General features: G+C 35.1%; 1 protein-coding gene across 3 annotated transcripts in view; it reads left to right on the top strand.

Moving 5' to 3' along the window:
* LOC114338882 (uncharacterized) overlaps positions 1-18424 on the top strand; it is a 103135-nt gene that overhangs the window by 32111 nt on the left and 52600 nt on the right. For 2 of the 3 annotated variants that reach the window (XM_028289514.2, XM_028289520.2), the window contains exon 3: positions 1627-2016. In XM_028289514.2, the coding sequence (XP_028145315.2) occupies positions 1627-2016 (390 nt within the window). Of the gene's footprint in view, positions 1-1626; positions 2017-13677; positions 13884-18424 lie in introns of those variants that run through there. The other variant, XM_028289527.2, reaches the window with a different exon arrangement.

Genomic DNA, 18424 nt, shown 5'->3' with positions numbered 1-18424 from the left:
ATTTTCTAAAAAAACATAATACCTATTTTAAGTCTCTTTTTCTAAAAATGTTTGTGGACAGGATGTGGATATAATATTAAGTTTTTAAAACCTAATTTAAAAAAAGACATATTTTTTAAATATGAAAATCTCTTACTGCCTAATTCAAGATATAAAAAATCATCCACTTGGGGCAGATTCATATTGTTTAGGACAACATAATTTGGTTAATTCTTGAAATATTATAAACAAAAATGAAAATACATTTCAATAGATATAATAAACTCGAAAATTTCTTACCATCCTCGCTAATTATTTCTTTTACTAACTATCTAATGCCATCCCCTCTTTGTGAACACACACAACTCTTTAAACTAACACAATAATTTATTGTAAAGTTAGGCCGAATTTACTTTGTAATACTAAGGCGATTTGGCGGTTTCTAAATGTAGGCGTAGCATTCTTGAAAGTACATTAGCGGTAAGTGCAATATGCTAAGGTATATGGACGGCAACTGTAGCAGATACCGTCAAAACGCCATAGTATTTAACATTTGCCGCCAAATGGCTTAGTATTTTAACTGAAAAGTGTAGATACAGCTAACAAAATTGCAATTTTATTTAAAATATAATGCTTCTACAACTCCAAAAACTTTATAAATATATACTAAATACCCTATTTTACTTAAAAATACAAAAATCTCATTTTCGATAAAAAATCAGTTGCCGCCTTTGGGCTTAGCACGGCAGTATAGGTATATGACAAACTTTAAATAGTTACAAACAAACATCAAGTGTATTAATATAATCAATTGACTCTGAAGTTGCAAACAGGAAGTCTTGTAGGAACTTGAGGGATACTCTTCAATACTGTGGTCAATGGTTTGGTTCTCCCCACAGTCACATTGAGGAGACGGGTTCTTTCCCCATTTATGTAGCATGTATGCACATCTGTTAAGTCTGGTTCGGATCCTATTTAGAGTGGACTATGTTTTACGTGGAAAATCAAAACCTGGTCGCTTGTGGGTAATGCGTGTTATTTTGCCATGCGTTCCATTCTTGGGACCATGCATTCGTGATGTTGAACTCCTCATGTATCATTCTTGCCGTTTTTATTGGTGATTTTCTAGAGCGGAGACGGGTATTTCGTGCATCCTCGGTATCTTGGTGGATTGGCAGATTTATATTGTTCATGATCTTTTTGTATTCACGTGTAAGTGCGTCAACTCGTCGTAAATATGGAGGTGGGATGTGACTTAATACTGGAAGTCATTGGGTGGGAGTTGATTTAATTGTACCAGCTATCATCTTCATAGTGCTGTGCAGCTGATTGTCGACCTTTTTTACGTGTGGGCTGTGTAGCCAAAAAATGTTGCCCACTAAAATATTCGTTGTCGCGATAATCTAAAGCAGTCGTATATTCGTGGTATGGACCATATAATATTTTACACACCTTTGCTACCTGTTACCTGCTCAACTAATCACGAACCAAAGTCCGTACTTGCTGATAGTTTTTATCTGTGTTGGAGACATGCGCAGAGAAACTTTCAGCTTTTATTAAGTATGGAATGCCTAGCGGCCACGGGTTCTTGGGCTAAAAGATGGAGTAGCTTGGGTTTCGCGTTTCCTTAAATTTTTTTAATTTCAGGTTATTCCTTTGGGGAAAGATCCTTCATTGTGTGTATTACAACAAGGCAACTTTAAAACATATTTGATGAGGAAATCAGCCGGAATTGAATTGCCCAAGGTTACTGAAGAGGAATTACAGCTTATTAATGAATATATGAAATCATCTCCAATGAAGTCAACCTCCTCAGTGACAATTAACGATAAGCATGATAGACATCATTATCCAACAGAGTCAGACCATAAATTTGATTATAATAGACTGGAAAACATTAGTCACAGATTATCAGACGATACGTTAGACTATCGTTTGTTGAGACAAGAGCTGCCAAAAAAAACTGAAAGTCAAATTATAAGAGAAAGACCACCGACAAGAAAACGGGCTTCTATAGCACCAGATGAAGCATCAGAAGTAAGCTATCTCTCTGTTCTATAGTCTAAAATATATTTAACGAATTTGAGACGGTCTTGGATTATAGCTAGATACTTGACAGCCAATATTTCACTCTACTGTACAGCATAAGAAATCTTCTTCTTCAGCCTGTTTGCATCCACTCCTGGACAAAGGCCTCCCCATAAGTTTTCCACTGTTCTCTGTTTTGTGCTATTTGGTGCCACTTTCTTCCTACTATTGCTTTGATGTCATCTAGCCATGGTTTTTGTGGTCTTCCTCTACTACGACTTTGGTCGCGTGATCTCCAATATACAATGATTCTTGTCCACCTTTCGTTGTTTTTCCGTGCCACGTCTCCTACCCAGTTCCATTTCATTTACGCAATTCTTCCAATTAACATCTTCCATCTTCGTCCTGCTTCACACGTTTTCATATCGTTACACATGTTTTCGCCACATTATGTTCTCTCAGAGATACTCCTAACATAGTTCGTTAGATAGCCCTCTATCTTGTTCTTAATCTATTGGCTGATAACTCTGTATCACAGTGTCCATTAGGCCGGGCCGAAAAAACTTTCTTTTAATTTTTCTACACGGCTAGTTGCCAAAAGTTGGAACTAGTATTTATATAATCCTATACCAAATTTGGGCCGATTTAAAAAAATATTTAACCGGGCCCCCTGGCCCTTAAATTTTTTTGTGGGTTAATTTTTTTTGTTTAATTCTTGTACAAGGCTAGTTGTTAAAAGTTGGAACTAGTATTTATATTATCCTATACTAAATTTGGGCCGGTTTTAAAAGTAATTAACCGGGCCCCCCTGCCCTTAAAGAATTTTTATTTGGTTAAAAAAAACGTTTGAAGCTATTATAAAAGCTTTTGTTGTCATATTCTATTGTTAAGCGAAAGAAAGATAATACAGTCGACAGGAAAAAATACTTAAGCTTTTAAATGCCGTTTTAGAGGATCTAAACTAAATTTCCAAAAATAATGGTGCGCTGGTCATCGGCAGACGGCAACAGACGGCAATTCTAGCATGAGAATAAAAATTTAAACGAGTCAACTGAAGGGCTATACTTTGATGAAAGAAAAGATTAAACCATGGTCTTCGAAAACGCGAGATGAATTATGAAAACTGAAATACACCTAGCTTAAATTGAAGGACCCGGTAGTTTATATTTTGGGTACTTAGCTCTTAGCCGGTCTCGTTTCATAGATATTGTCGAAGGAATATTAGACTACTTACAAAGCCATAATATAGATCTAAGCAAATTAAGTGTTATGGGATGTGATGATACAAATGTCAATACGGGCTGAAAGGTGGAATGATTCGAATTATAGAAAGGAGAGTAAATAAACCATTACAGTGGAGTGTAACCCCGTTGCACGGTAATGAACTTCCCTTGCGATATTTTCTGCAAAAACTAGATGATCACAAAAGAGGTCCCTATTCATATTCTGAGCCGATTTGATCCCTTCTTCCCAATTGCGACAAAATGCCTGTTATTAAATTTAAACCCATAGAAGTTGTCCTGCGTCTTGCAAATGAAAATGATCCAAGATTGGAATATGGTGCCAGGCATCTATGGAAATTAATGCAGGCTTCGAAATATTTTCTGAATACTGTCTCATCAATTCTTATCGATAAAGTTATTCAAGACAATTCTTAATTTGCTCACCCGGAAATCGTTCAAATTTGTATATTAACAGATTCACGTCAACGTATTAGAGAGGCTGCTGTCAGAAGAATTTTAAAATGTAGAAAGGCTGGTATAAAAATTGAGTATTCATATTATCCCAAATCCCTAAATCAATTTCGATGAATAGACTGGATGAATAGTACTGTAACAGGTCCTCCTTTAATAGAGAATTTGACCGACGAGGAATTGTGGGACATGGAGAAACAAGTTCCAAAGTTTGACAATTTTTGTTGCCATACTCAAGCGGTGGAGAGATGTGTGAAGATAATTACTGATGCGTCAATAAAAGTGTGTGGTGAAGAATCTAGAGATGGTTACATCCGAGCTAAGCTTGATGCCAGAAAAAATTAGCCGATATTTGAAAGTACATAAATACATTTATTTCACAGCGCAAAAGTAGTAAATAAATATGCAATGCTTACCCCTCTTTTATATTTTTAGTCCTTGGGCCGGTTAAATATTTTTAGATCATGATGAAAATGTTTTAACGAGATAGTAGCATCGATATTAATATTTTAGACACTAGCTCACCCAAAAAATAATGCAAAAAAAATAATATTTTTTAGGCCCCCGGGGGGCCGGTCAAAAATAATTTAATTCGGCCTATGTTTGGGACACCGTATTAGGACTACCATACACAACTTTTTTTACTAGCCCGTTTAATATTTCCCAAAAAACAATTTTTTGTCCTTTTTCGGCCCGGCCTAGTGTCCATTACATAGGTCAGAACTGGTAGAATACAACTGTTGAATACTCCTTTTTTTAGATTTATTGGCATATTTTTGTTTTTAAACAGATCACTGAGTTCCTACTGCTGCTCAAGTCATTCGGATTCTTCTAGTTATCTCTAGTTTCTGTTTGCCTCACTACTAGGGAACTTGCACATTTTTGTTTTATATTATATAGGGTGTCCCAAAAGTAGTGGAACGGTCGAATATTTCGCGAACTAAACATCGGATCGAAAAACTGAAAAATACGTGTTCAATCATTTTTAAAAATCTATCCAATGACACCAAACACCAACCACCTCTACACCCCCCGGAGGTGGAGTGGGGGGTAACTTTAAAATCTTAAATGGAAACCCCCAGTTTTTCTTGCAGATTTTAATTCGTTACGTAAAAGTGAGCAACTTTTATTCAAGACATTTTTTCGAACTGTGGATAGATGGCGCTATAATTGGGAAAAACAATTTATCCTGGTACCATAGGTAAATTATAGAAACGGTCTAATATCTCACGAAATACACTTCCAAATGAGAAACCAAAAAACAGATTTTTAATCTTTTTCGAAAACCTATCGAATAACACCAAACATGACCCTCCAACCCACCCCCTGGAGGTGGGGGAAGGGGGCAATTTTAAAACCTTAAATAGCAACCCCCACTTTTTATTGCAGATTCGGATTCGCCATAAAAAATTAAGCAACATTTATTCGAAACATTTTTTAAAATTTCTGATAGATGGCGCTAATAAATCGTATTTTTCCAATTAAAGCGCCATCTATTAACCATTCTAAAAAATATTTCGAATAAATGTTGCTTAATTTTTCGTGACGGATCCGAATCTGTAATAAAAAGTGGGGGTTGCTATTTAAGATTTTAAAGTTACCCCCCACCCCACCCCCAGGGGGTGGGTTGGTGGGTCACGTTTGACGTTATTCGAAAGGCTTTCGAAAAAGATTAAAAATCTGTTTTTTAGTTTCGCAGTTGGAAGTGTATTTCGTGAGATATTAGACCGTTTCTATAATTTACCTATGGTATCAGGATAAATCGTTTTTCCCAATTATAGCGCCATCTATCCACAGTTCGAAAAAATGTCTTGAATAAAAGTTGCTTACTTTTACGTAACGAATTAAAATCTGCAAGAAAAACTGGGGTTTTCCATTTAAGATTTTAAAGTTACCCCCCACCCCACCTCCGGGGGGTGTAGAGGGGGTTGGTGTTTGGTGTCATTGGATAGATTTTTGAAAATGATTGAACACGTATTTTTCAGTTTTTCGATCCGATGTTTAGTTCGCGAAATATTCGACCGTTCCACTACTTTTGGGACACCTTGTATATTATAGTATATTATAAAACTATTATAAAACACGTATTTAAAACATAAAACATTATAATAATAATGTTCAGTTTCGTTTAAAATAATATTTGAGGAGCAGACTTTCAAACCGCACTTTGTCCTTATTTTGACATTTTGACTTAGAGGTGGCATTGGATTCGTCAAAACATCATTTATTAATGTATAAACATTTTCAATTTCTTTGCAACACGAAAATGCAGCAGCTGCATTCATAATGCTCTGGTTAAATCGGAGAGTGCAGGAAGGGTCTATACCGGTTTCGGACGTCTTTTCCCCTTCATCAGTAGTCCCATATCCTCTTCTCTCCGATTTCCCCAGGCATCACACTTTGGGCCCTTCCGTATTGCAAAGAAAGAAATGTCACGGATGAACTAGAGCCATCTACCGAAAAACAAAGTAAGTTATCAATCGAAGTAGCACAGAAAACGATAATAAATATCGTTCCTATACCACCAGATTGACAACAGGTGGAATCCTTTTTTGGTTACACCTGAGATTTTCAAAATTTATAAATCGTACAGGATGCCGAGAAAATTAAGATGAGAGAATTTTAGATAATTCACAACTCATCTGCTCAGCGTGGTAAATGTTCCAACAAGAAAGATTCCTTAATACTCCTACAAAAGAGTAAATGAATTAAAAATGTATAAACATTATTGTATAAATGCATAAACAAAACCATTAATAAGACCCGCTATAAACAGCTTCAAAACCAAATAAGAAGAAAAATTAGGGAGGCTAAAGAAACCTACTTCTCTGAAAAATGTAAAGAAATAGAAGAACTGCAAAACACATATGACAACTTCAACCTACATAAAAAAGTCAAAGAACTAGCCGGAATAGGAAATAGAAGAACCTCAAATATATTGCTCGACAAAAATGGAAATATTATAATGGAGACAAAACGAAAACTACGACGATGGAAAGAGTATATCGAGGAACTATTTCATGACCAGAGAGAAGCTAGTACATCCGTAGATAGCCAAACGGGAGATGTAGGCCCAGACATAACCAAATCAGAGGTTAGTCAGGCAATAAACTCTATGAAAACCAATAAATCTGCTGGTCCAGATGAATTGCCTAGCGAGCTGATAAAGTTGGTCAACGAGAAAAACCTGGACATAATAGTAGAACTGTTCAACGCTATCTATACTACAGGAATCATCCCTAGAGAAATGTTGACATCAGCCTTTGTGTGTTTGCCAAAGAAGGTGAATGCAAAAGAATGCAGTGACTACCGAACCATAAGCTTAATGTCACATACCTTGAAAATTCTATTGAAAATTATCCACGCCAGAATACACTCTAAACTGGAGCTGGATATTAGTGACACTCAATATGGGTTCCGCAATGGTATGGGTACCAGAGAGGCATTATTCTCCTTCAACGTGCTGACACAGAGATGTTTGGATGTTAACCATCCTCTTTACGTCTGCTTTATAGACTACAATAAGGCGTTTGATAAAGTAAAACATGATCGACTCATGGAAATCCTAAAAAATAAAAACCTAGATGAAAGAGATTTAAGACTAATAACACACCTCTATTACAATCAGAGAGCAATAGTAAGAATTGAAAAAGAAACATCTGAAGAAATGGAAATAAAGAGAGGAATCAGGCAAGGCTGCATACTATCACCTCTATTATTTAACGCTTTAGTCAGAATCGAAAAAGCACGTTCTAATTTTATAAAAATGAAAAAGGTCCTATGTAGCAAAGATTTAACATTAGCTCTTAAAGTACGCCTAACAAAATGTTACGTCTACAGTGTTCTATACTATGGAGTGGAATCATGGACGTTAAATGTAGAGACAATGAGACGACTTAACGCCTTTGAAATGTGGACCTATAGAAAAATTATGAGGGTTTCCTGGGTAGATAGAGTTACAAACAATGAAGTACTGAGAAGAATAGGTAAAAAAAAGGAAGTTGAACTTACAATTAAAGAAAAGAAGCTACAGTATCTCGGACATGTGATGCGGGGCGAGAAGTATGGTATCCTACGACTCATAATGCAGGGAAAGATAGATGGCAGAAGAAGCATCGGAAGAAGACGAATTTCATGGTTGAAGAACCTGAGAGAGTGGTTTGGATGCAGCTCGCAACAACTATTTAGAGCTACTGCCCCAAAAATTAAAATAGCTATGATGATTGCCAACCTCCGTAGCGGAGATGTCACCTGAAGAAGAAGAAACATTATTTTCAATTTCTTTGCAGTACGAAAATGCAGCAGATGCATAATACTCTGGTTAATTAAAGCGGAGAGTGTAGGAAGAGTCTATACCGGTTTCGGAGGTCTTTTCCCCCTCATTAATAGTCCCATGTCTATGGGACAATTGAATATTGGAATTGGATATGGGACTGCTGATGAGGAGGAAAAGACCTCCGAAACCGGTATATATTCTTCTTGCACTCTTAGATTTAACCAGAGCATTATGTAGCTGCTGCATTTTCGTGTTGCAAGGAAACTGAAAATGTTTATACTTTTTTAATTAATTTACTCCTTTGTAGGAGTACTAAGGAATCTTTCTTGTTGGAACTTTTACCACGCTGAGTTGTGAATTATTTAAAAGTTTGTCTTACAATGCTATTTTACTATGTAACGACCTTATTTTGCATTTAGTGTAGCAGATATTTTAACAAAAACTCCTATTTTTTATACATGGCTTGAGCATGAAGCAAGAAGAGGTGACGTAGAAATAAGTTCCGCTTTGACTGACTTTCTAAAAAAGACTAATTTAAGAAAGGACAAGTGTGCAAGCTAGGCTCTGATTGGACTTTGTTGAGAAAAAGCCTGCAGCACTTTCACTCAAAAAAGTTATATCAGTAAAACCAAAAGAATAATCGTAAAATGCGTTTCTTGGCATTTTTCGGATTTTAAATCGCTTATAACTTTAAAACGATTAACTTTTGAGAAAAATGTCAAGAAACTTATTTTATTTAGAATATCCCAAAGAATCCAAAAAAAATATTTTTCTGAGAAAAATAGGAGATTTTTAAAATAATGCTCGCCGCACCGGCAAAAAAATCGGATAAACACGCATATTTAACAATTAAAAAACAGCGGTATAAATTAAGGTTAGACGCGATTACTCTTCAGAATCTTTGAGCTGAATGTTCCGTCTTCAATTTAAGTATCTGGCAACCTCAAAAATACTAATCTAAATATGAGGTTTTAAGCCTCGAAAATGTGTATTTTCGCATTTTTCAGATTTTAAGTCGCCTATAACTCGAAAACTATCAATTTTTAAGAAAAATTAAAAGATACCTTTCTTGTTTAAAATAACCCACAAAATCTATAAATATATATTCCAGGGCAAAAAAACGTGATCTTTTGTATTTGTTTAAAAAAATTCCCTTGAGATTTGTTTAAAGGGGACATTTTTGAATATGAATCCACAAAGAAATCGAATCAGAATTTTTTCAGACGGGAGCGGTCTCACCACATGGACTAATATGAAAGTGTGCCAAAAAACAGTGCGAAAAAGTAAATCCCATTTAAAATACATTGTTACTTCACGCACAGTTTAAACTCTTCACGCACTGCTATCTATAATGACAGTTTTCACAAACTAAAAGCTTATACATAATAATATGACATATAGTAGATAAAAGTACATTTTTTCATGTTTTGTGTGTTTTTTAACTTTATTAATAACGGAGTGGCAGTTTTTCTCATTTCCTGAAAAATGTAAAAAATGGACAAGTGCGATTTGAAAGTCTGCTCCTCATTTACAAAATTTCACGCCTAAAAAACTCATAACTAATACAAATTAATAAATCAAGTGTATTTTGAACAAAGAGAAAAGAACTTTTGGTATATTTTGGTAGATGTGCATTAGAGATTGAATGATATTTACCTATATAATATTTTTCTGGAACTGTTTTTACTATAAAATTAAAATAAACTAATCATAATTAGTAATAAAATTTTATATTTATAATGGGTAAGTTATCAGACTGCCCTTTAGAAAAACCATCGGTCAATTTTAAAAAATTGTCTTAACAAAAATACTCAAATATGTATTATGAAATATATAGTTCACAGCAACTGTTTAAAGATTTATAAAACTGAGGTATACGCTCTGAGCTTCGCTGGTGTCGCTCCTGGCGGATTACTAATTCAACTTTCACCGGTAATTTTTAAATTTATTATTTAATTACAAGTAAAATTTAATAAAAAATTTTGGTCTTGGTAAAAGGTATATTATTTTTTTTTTTTTATATAATATACCTTTACCAAGACCAAAATTTTTTATTAAATTTTACTTGTAATTAATGGTATACAGCCAGCTACAGGAAATTCTTCCTAGTGGATTATTATTTAATTGTTATCGCTTAATATTTACAACGCTAAAAAGTAATTAAATTGTAATAGATTTTTTTAAGATTTTGCTAATCATTTTGACGTTCAATTGATGAAATATTAATTTCTTACTTCGGATACTTTCACAATTATCGTGTAGATGGCGCTAAGATTAATTTATAATTACATATTACGGAACATTAAAAAAACGTAAATTCAGTATTTAAAACGTAAGTATATTTAAGGTAAAAATATATACCACAGCTTTGACCAACTAATATTTTTTATAATTAATGTTTTTAATTTTAATTTTAAATTAATCACTTTGACATTTATGTCAAATTTCCGGTAAACGTTTACAGACTTGCCACTACTGGCGCTCGCGAATTTATAAATATCCCCTCTACGTACGAGCTCACAGCGTATACCATAAAATGACTATAACAAGTAAACGAATATCAAACGTAATCATTTAATGCGCTGACCTTGTACATTTTTAACTTTATGACGTCACGACCAATGAGGGTGCCTTTTGGACTGGCTGCTATAATATGAATTTTCTCTCGATTTGATTCGTTTTTAGGGGCCAAACGAAAGACAAAAACAACTTTTTTATAGCAGGCAAAGTTTTCAACCTAATGGAAACATTAATAATATTGAAAAATATTAAAAATATTACTAAAAGATTTTTAATTGAAAACTTATTGGTCCATTTCCTTGGTAACACCTCCATGGCTTCTAAAAATTGCAAGCCAGATGGATGCTGAAGCGAAGAAGACAAGAGGGAATTCAAAAACTTACAATTCACGACCCCGTCTGTTCAGCTGGTAAATTCGAACGGAAAATGGACCTAGTTACTCAAGGGAGTAAAGACCAATATAAAAATAAAATAAAAATCCATTTTTATTCAGTTGCAATGCGAAGGCAAAACTATCTTATTTTACACTTAAAACAGGGAGCGCAAACCAGCCCTCTAAATCAACGATTTTCGACTCTATTTGGAGTCATCATCAGAGAGGCGTAGGTTTGCTACTCTCTACTCTCTGCCCGAAGTGACAAAACTACGAAAGCTTATCACCGCATTGCAACTGGCATTTATGGAGTAGGTGACTAGCGTCATCTGGCAACTGAAAGGCAAAGTTTTCAACCTAATAGAAACATTAATAATATTGGAAAATATGACTAAAAGATTTTTAATTGAAAAGTTATTGGTCCATTTCCCTGGTAACACCTCCATGGCTTCTAAAAATTGCAAGCCAGATGGATGCTGAAGCGATCTTCAGCATCCATCTGGCTTCAGCATCCATCTGGCTTCAGCATCCATCTGGCTTCAGCATCCATCTGGCTTGCAATTTTTAGAAGCCATGGAGGTGTTACCATGGAAATGGACCAATAACTTTTCAATTAAAAATCTTTTAGTAATATTTTTAATATTTTCCAATATTATTAATGTTTCTATTAGGTTGAAAACTTTGCCTTGCAGTTGCCAGATGACGCTAGTCACCTACTCCATAAACGTCAGTTGCAATGCAGGGATAAGCTTTCGAAGTTTTGTCACTTCGGGCAGAGAGCAGCAGACCTACGCCTCTCTGATGATGACTCCAAATATAGTCGAAAATCGTCGATTAAGAGTGCTGGTTTGCGTTTCACTGGTTCGAAGTGAAAAATAAGATAGTTTTACCTTCGCATTGCACACACACACACACACACACATGCTCGTATCAACCCCAGCCCCGGGGGACATGTGTGTTCCAATGGAAAAGTGGAACCCACATGTCCGAAGATCAAACCGGTCACACCCCGTAATAGAGTGGTACCTATCTGACCCCCAAGCTATACCTCCACCCCTCCCCATCGAAGGACATACCGAATGGGGAGGCGTTGACTTTAACGTTACTTTGGATGCCCTGGGTAATGGGACATCCTTTGTATTACTTCATGTGGTTAAGCCACCTAGTTTTAGGGGTAGCTAAAAGAGCTTTTCTCCCTATTAATGACTAAATTAATTTTTTACTTTACTTTGGACTTGTGTCGTAAAAAAAATGTGTTCCAGACATCAAGGCACCGATCTAAATCGGTGTCTCGCTGTCCAGACCGTGTGTGCTCGGTCACTCAGCCGGCGAATTGGCAAAATAAATTTTGTTCTCCTCGACGGCTGAGCGCCCGAAAGGTGTGGCCATCAAGCCCACGTCTGTCGGTACGTGACCTCGATGCTCACATTCCGCGGCTATAGTCCATTTGACCTACCTGAAGGGTACTTAGTGCCTGAAGGGCGACATTTGTCTCTCGATATCATGTGGCTATCTCAATTTTTCGTTCTTAAGGGTTTCCTCTATATCCAGTTAATTGCTGTCTAGGCCGTCTATGTACCGTTCTTTGGTTTTCGTCGTAATTAGTCAATTCTCTTAATAATCTGCTAGGATGGTTCCTGATATTGTTAAATATTTCATGTGCTCTTTCGTCTATTATTCTCAGTACTTTCTTTTGTTGCGTATGTCCAAATACGTATCTTAATGGGACATATCTAGGTATATTCAGAGCTTCCCTGATCATGTGGTTTTGGATGGTTTGTATTTTTTTCTTGTTGGTATTACACGTGTGTCCCCATGCGGCTGAGGCGTATGTTAGTGTTGGCAAAATTATACTATTTGCCATCCTAATCTTTGTCTTAAATCTCAGTTTACTCTTTCGACCTATTGGCGATGAGAGTTGACTCCTAAGGGCTTTAGCTTTGTTGATTGTTTGTTTTACGTGTTCTGTAAAGGTCAGCCTTTTGTCCAACATTACGCCTAAGTATTTGGCTTGATTTGACCATTCAGTTTGGGTATCAAATAGGGATAGTACCTCATTTGACCTGCCTCTTCTTTTTTGGTACATGAGGGCCTGTGTTTTGTCAGGATTGATAGCTATTTTCCACTGCACACACCATTCTTGTAGTTCATCAAGAGCTCTTTGTAGATGTCTTGTTGCAAAATCTGGGTGGGTACTGCTAAAAGCTATCGCTGTATCATCTGCGTATAGACTTAGCAACGATCTGGGTTCAGTTGGGGTGTCTGCCGTATATATGGTATATAGATATGGCGACAACACTGCCCCCTGTGGTACACCAGCGCCAGCCTCCATGTTCCCAACTTCGGACAGGGTTGGCCCTATCCGAACTCTGAACCTCCTGTTGGCTAGGTATGACGAGAGAAGACACGTCATCGCCTCACTATAACCATATTGGTTCATTTTATACAGCAGGCCGTCGTGCCAGACCCTGTCGAATGCTTTACTGACGTCTAGAAAGGCGGCCGCTGTATATTTCTTTTCGTTGAACCCTTTCGTGATATTATATTCTGTTAACCTCAGCACTTGAAGTTCACACGAGTGCTCGGATCTGAATCCGAACTGTGCTTCAGGTATTGTTCCGATTGCTTCAGATTCTTCTTTTAGCCTAGCTAATATGACCCGCTCTGCGATTTTGCTTAATGCTGGTATTGCAACTAAATAAAAATGGAATTTTTATTTTACCTTTTTTTTATATTTAAATTATGTTCTGTTCTGATTTATAGCATTTTTATCGAATTTAAAATTTTATTCAAGTTCCCTTTTGTAGGACGAGGGTGGCCCAAGACTCCCTTATGAAACCATGTGGATCCCAAAACATTAGAAGTTCGCCATAACATACCTGCTAGAACGTCCGAAGGAGTCAATTTGGCCCTGAAATTTTGAAGCAATAAAAGCGAAGTTTTAAACAATTAATCATTACAGTATATTATGATCAAATCTGATATTATTTCATTGTTTAGACAATTAAAAAACTATAATTTTGGCTCTTTGCTATTTTCAATTCGATTCAATCACGTAACAGTCCATATACATAGACTCTGTACAAGTGGGCAGATATATATGAAACCACCAAGGTCAGACAGATCGAAAACTTTAGTTACGCGACGTTGCCAGATCAATCGAGTTTCAAAGGTTCTTCGGATTTTCATTTCTTACCTGTTTTGCGCTAAAATTTCCTTTTTAACATTGTGTATAAATTTTAAAACGTTGTGTATGGGTGATTCCATTTCAAATCACTCAATTTTGGATCAAAAAACTTTTGGATCTCCGATTTGTCTGAAAAGTGGTATATAGCATCTGCGGGATGTAGAAATAAAACATTTAAGGTCGAATTGTCTTCTTCTTTTTCTTGTTCTTTTTTTTTTCAAAATGTTATTTTAAGCGATGTTACAGCGATTTGGTATTTATTTAAACAAATTTGCATTTTCTATCATCCTGAAGTACCAATAGAAAATATAATATTTTAATAGAAGGGACTCAAAAATGTCATTATATGGCATTATAACAAGTTATTTTGATTCAAAACTTGTTTTTCATCAAATCTTATAGCGTAGAAAACGTTAAAATGCCGTTTTTTACATTTTCCTCCATTCCCAAAATACATCATAATCGGTTTGGCTGAAAATTTGCCCACAGATATCCAAAACACAGGACTTTAAGTGGTTAGAAGGATTTGAATTATATTACAATACCAAAAAAGTTACATGCAACATCATAGTCAAAAATATAGGCGTCTATTGTAAGTACAATTAACTCGGAAAATATCGACCTGACGACAAAAATTGTTAAAAAGAAATTGTAATAACTGTAAACACGATTTATTTGGAACAATTTCAGTTTCTACCATATTTGTAGAAAAGTTAAAAATGGCGGAGATATTGAGCAAAAACGGTTCTCCTTTAAAATCAAGATGGCGGCTAACGTAACGGAGGAATTCATTCGCGATTTTAAATTTAGGCTACTATTGACTCCCTAAAGATTACAAAAATAAAATTTTGGGCAGCTTGGCATGCAAGATCAAATGCTATCCCGACTGGACTAATATACTTTTGAGTCTGATATTATTGCATGTAACTTTTTTGGTATTGTAATATAATTCAAATCCTTCTAACCACTTAAATTCCTGTTTTGGCTATCTGTGGGCAAATTTTCAGCCAAATCGATTATGATGTATTTTGGGAATGGAGGAAAATGTAAAAAAACGGTATTTTAACGTTTTCTACACTATAAAATTTGATCAAAAACTTGTTTTGAATCAAAATAACTTGAATTTTGAGTCCCTTCTTTTGAGTCCCTTCTATAAAAATAAACTGCTCGTCAAAAGTTAGGGATATAGAAAATTCTGCTGAATTTTTATAGTAGATTTTTTCGTGAACAGATTAACGGATACCGCTATTTTTTTATTATTTTAGACTTTTCTTTAGTATTTGCACAGTTATGCAAAGGTTTACTCAAACTTTTTTTTGTACTTATACCGGGTGGAAGAAAAGAATAGTTTTTCTTGTGTTAAGTTTGAGACGCCCTGTAGGGAGGACGAGGTACAAATGGGAGTATATATCGAAATCATATTGTAGTCTTATGTTTTGTGAACATTTTGTTTTTTGAATGTCCCTGATATCTTTAGAAATAAAAAAATAGACGGTTTTGTAATTTAACATGTATTTTAACTGAAACAAAAGTTTGAGACACCTTGTGGGGAGAAAAAGGCACAAAGGTGAGTATATCTCGATATTTTGTTGTAGTCTCATATTTTGTGAATATTTAATTTTTTTTAATTTCTCTGATATCTTAAATAACAAAGAAACTAGACGATATTACTCTTTAATATGTGTTTTAACTGACGACATGCGTCACATCACACATGTGAAACATAGAAAAACATATTAAAGAGTAATACCGTCTAGTTACTTTGTTATTAAAAATATCAGATAAATTAAAAAAATAAAATATTCAAAATATATGAGACTACAACATAATATCGGGGTATACTCACCTTTGTGCTTTTTTCTCCCTACAAGGTGTCTCAAACTTTTGTTTCGGTTAAAACACATGTTAAATTACAAAACCGTCTTATTTTTTTGTTTCTAAAGATATCAGGGACATTCAAACAACACCATGTTCACACAATAGAAGACTACAATATTATTCTGATGTATACTCACATTTGTACCTCGTTGTCCCTACAGGGTGTCTCAAACTTAACAAAAGAAAAACATTTTATTCTTCCACCCGGTATAAGTACAAAAAATAAGTTTGAGTAAACCTTTGCACAACTGTAAATACTAAAGAAAAGGCTAAAATAAAAAAAAATAGCGGAATCCGTCTGTTCGCGAAAAAATCAACTATGAAAATCAGCAAAATTTTCTATATCTCTAACTTTTGACGAGGAGTTTATTATTTTTTCCATTGATACTTTACGATAGAAAATGCAAATTTGTTTAAATAAACACCAAATCACTGTAAAATTGCATAAAATAACATTTTGAGAAAAAAGAAGAAGAAGATTTTTTGATCTTAAATATCTTGTTTTTGCATCCCGCAGAGGCTATACACCAAGTTTCAGAAAAATCGAAGATCTAAAAGTTTTGCCCGAGTGATTTGACATGGAATGTACCGTAAAATTTCACGGGATTGTGCACATCTCTCTCACTTCAATCCCGCGAAAGGGGAGTAGTGGCCGATGTGATGCGTATATTGTTCGTCTCCAAAGATATCTGTCTCTTTTTATTTCTTTTAACTCATGCATAGGCCTTTTGTATATTCCTGTAATTTGATCGATCCATCTTGTTGAGGATCTTCCTCGTGATCTTCGGCCTTCCACCTCTCCTTGTATAATTAGTCTTTCCATGTTTTCTGTGTTTGCCCTCACAACATGTCCAAAGCATTTTTAATTGTTGGAGATGGACTTAACTGGAGAGTCGTTGGCTAACTTTTAGCTCTCTTAAAAGTGAATTATTTGTTCTATGATCGGTCCATCGAATTCGTAGCATTCGTCTCCAACAGAACATTTCAGTGGCGTCAATCTTTCTTCTTTTCGATTGTCTCAGGGCCTAAGATTCACATCCGTAGGACAGCATTAGGAATATTAAGCAGTTGATCTACCTCATCTTTATAGCGCTATTGAAATTTTTACATTCTTTCCATTATTGTGGTCATTTTTGCTATGGCAACTTTTGCTAGATCACTTATACGTTTAATTTGTTCCTTTAGTGACCCTGTGTTTGTGATTAATGATTCCAGATATAACTATAAGCTCACAACCTCAATCCAGTAAATTGTGGTTATGTGTTGATGATTGTTATGTAGTCTATCCACTATCATGATCTTTGTCTTTGATATGGTTAATAATTGCAGACCAAATATTTGACTTTCGTTTTCGACCAGTAGTATAAGATCAATCAACTCTGCTGGACTATTTGCAGAAAGGGCTTTGTCATCTGCGAAACGTAGGTTGTTTATTTTATGACCATTTATTGAGATGCCCTTTTCTCATCTTTCAAGTACTCTTCTCATAATATGCTCTCGTTTAAATTCGTTTGAAAGTGTGTCAAGCACTTTAACTGATCCTGCACGTAGTGTCAAATTTTTCATGGCACTTGTAATATTCATTTTTATTTAAAAAATATTAAATGTATTCTGAATAAACAACTATTCGACGATTTTATCTGACAATGTCGTAAAACCACTGATTTCATGCACAATGCATTTTAAATGAACGTTTTGCACCAACGCGTTCAACTGAAGTCCCTCTCCTTGATTTGCTACCTGAGTGACCTACGTGATTTCAAATATTTCTGTACAATTGTAACTACATATAAGATATGGTTGAATGCTCGAATATGTGAATTTTAGATATGAAAGGCAGATATTGAGCACTGTAATTTATTAAATCTTTCACAAGTATCCCTTTCGCTCTCAGAGCATGATCAGGAGCATTTCGTCAGAAACAGAAGATATCCCAGAATGTCGTAGAAATGTGCTCAAAACAAATTTAAATATTTGAATGAGGCTACATTGTTGGAAGTTTGGAGGAACAATAATTGTTCATCTAGAAAAACATGAAAACAACCTCAGGGCCAATTTGACCCCTTCGGACGTGTACAGTAGTTCTCTTACTAAAATCAGTTAATATTTTAACAGTAATTTATTAGTACATTCTTTCACGGTTTTTGCTCTAAATTTTAAAGAACTGCTTGGATTGACATGAAATTTGGCATACGCATAGCTTACGTGTCAAAGAAAAAAAGTGATATTGTGCCGATGTGTGCTTTTACCCTGGGGGTGACTTACACCCCCTATTGGGGGTGAAAAAATATATGTCCAAAATAAGCCCAAAAATGGATAAACTGACTAATTTTAAATAACTTTTGTTCTATAGAGCTTTTTGGCCAAGTCAACACTTTTCGAGTTATTTGCGAGTGAATATGTTCATTTTTCAACAAAATAACCACATTTTTAGACGGTTTTTCGCAAATAACTCAAAAAGTAAGTATTTCGTCGAAAAAAACGTTCTT

This window comes from Diabrotica virgifera, chromosome 4, assembly GCF_917563875.1.
Source record: "Diabrotica virgifera virgifera chromosome 4, PGI_DIABVI_V3a".
NCBI classification, from domain to species: Eukaryota; Metazoa; Arthropoda; class Insecta; order Coleoptera; family Chrysomelidae; genus Diabrotica; species Diabrotica virgifera.
The sequence above is the reverse complement of the archived record's forward strand: the minus strand, read 5'-3'. Positions and strand labels throughout refer to the sequence as shown.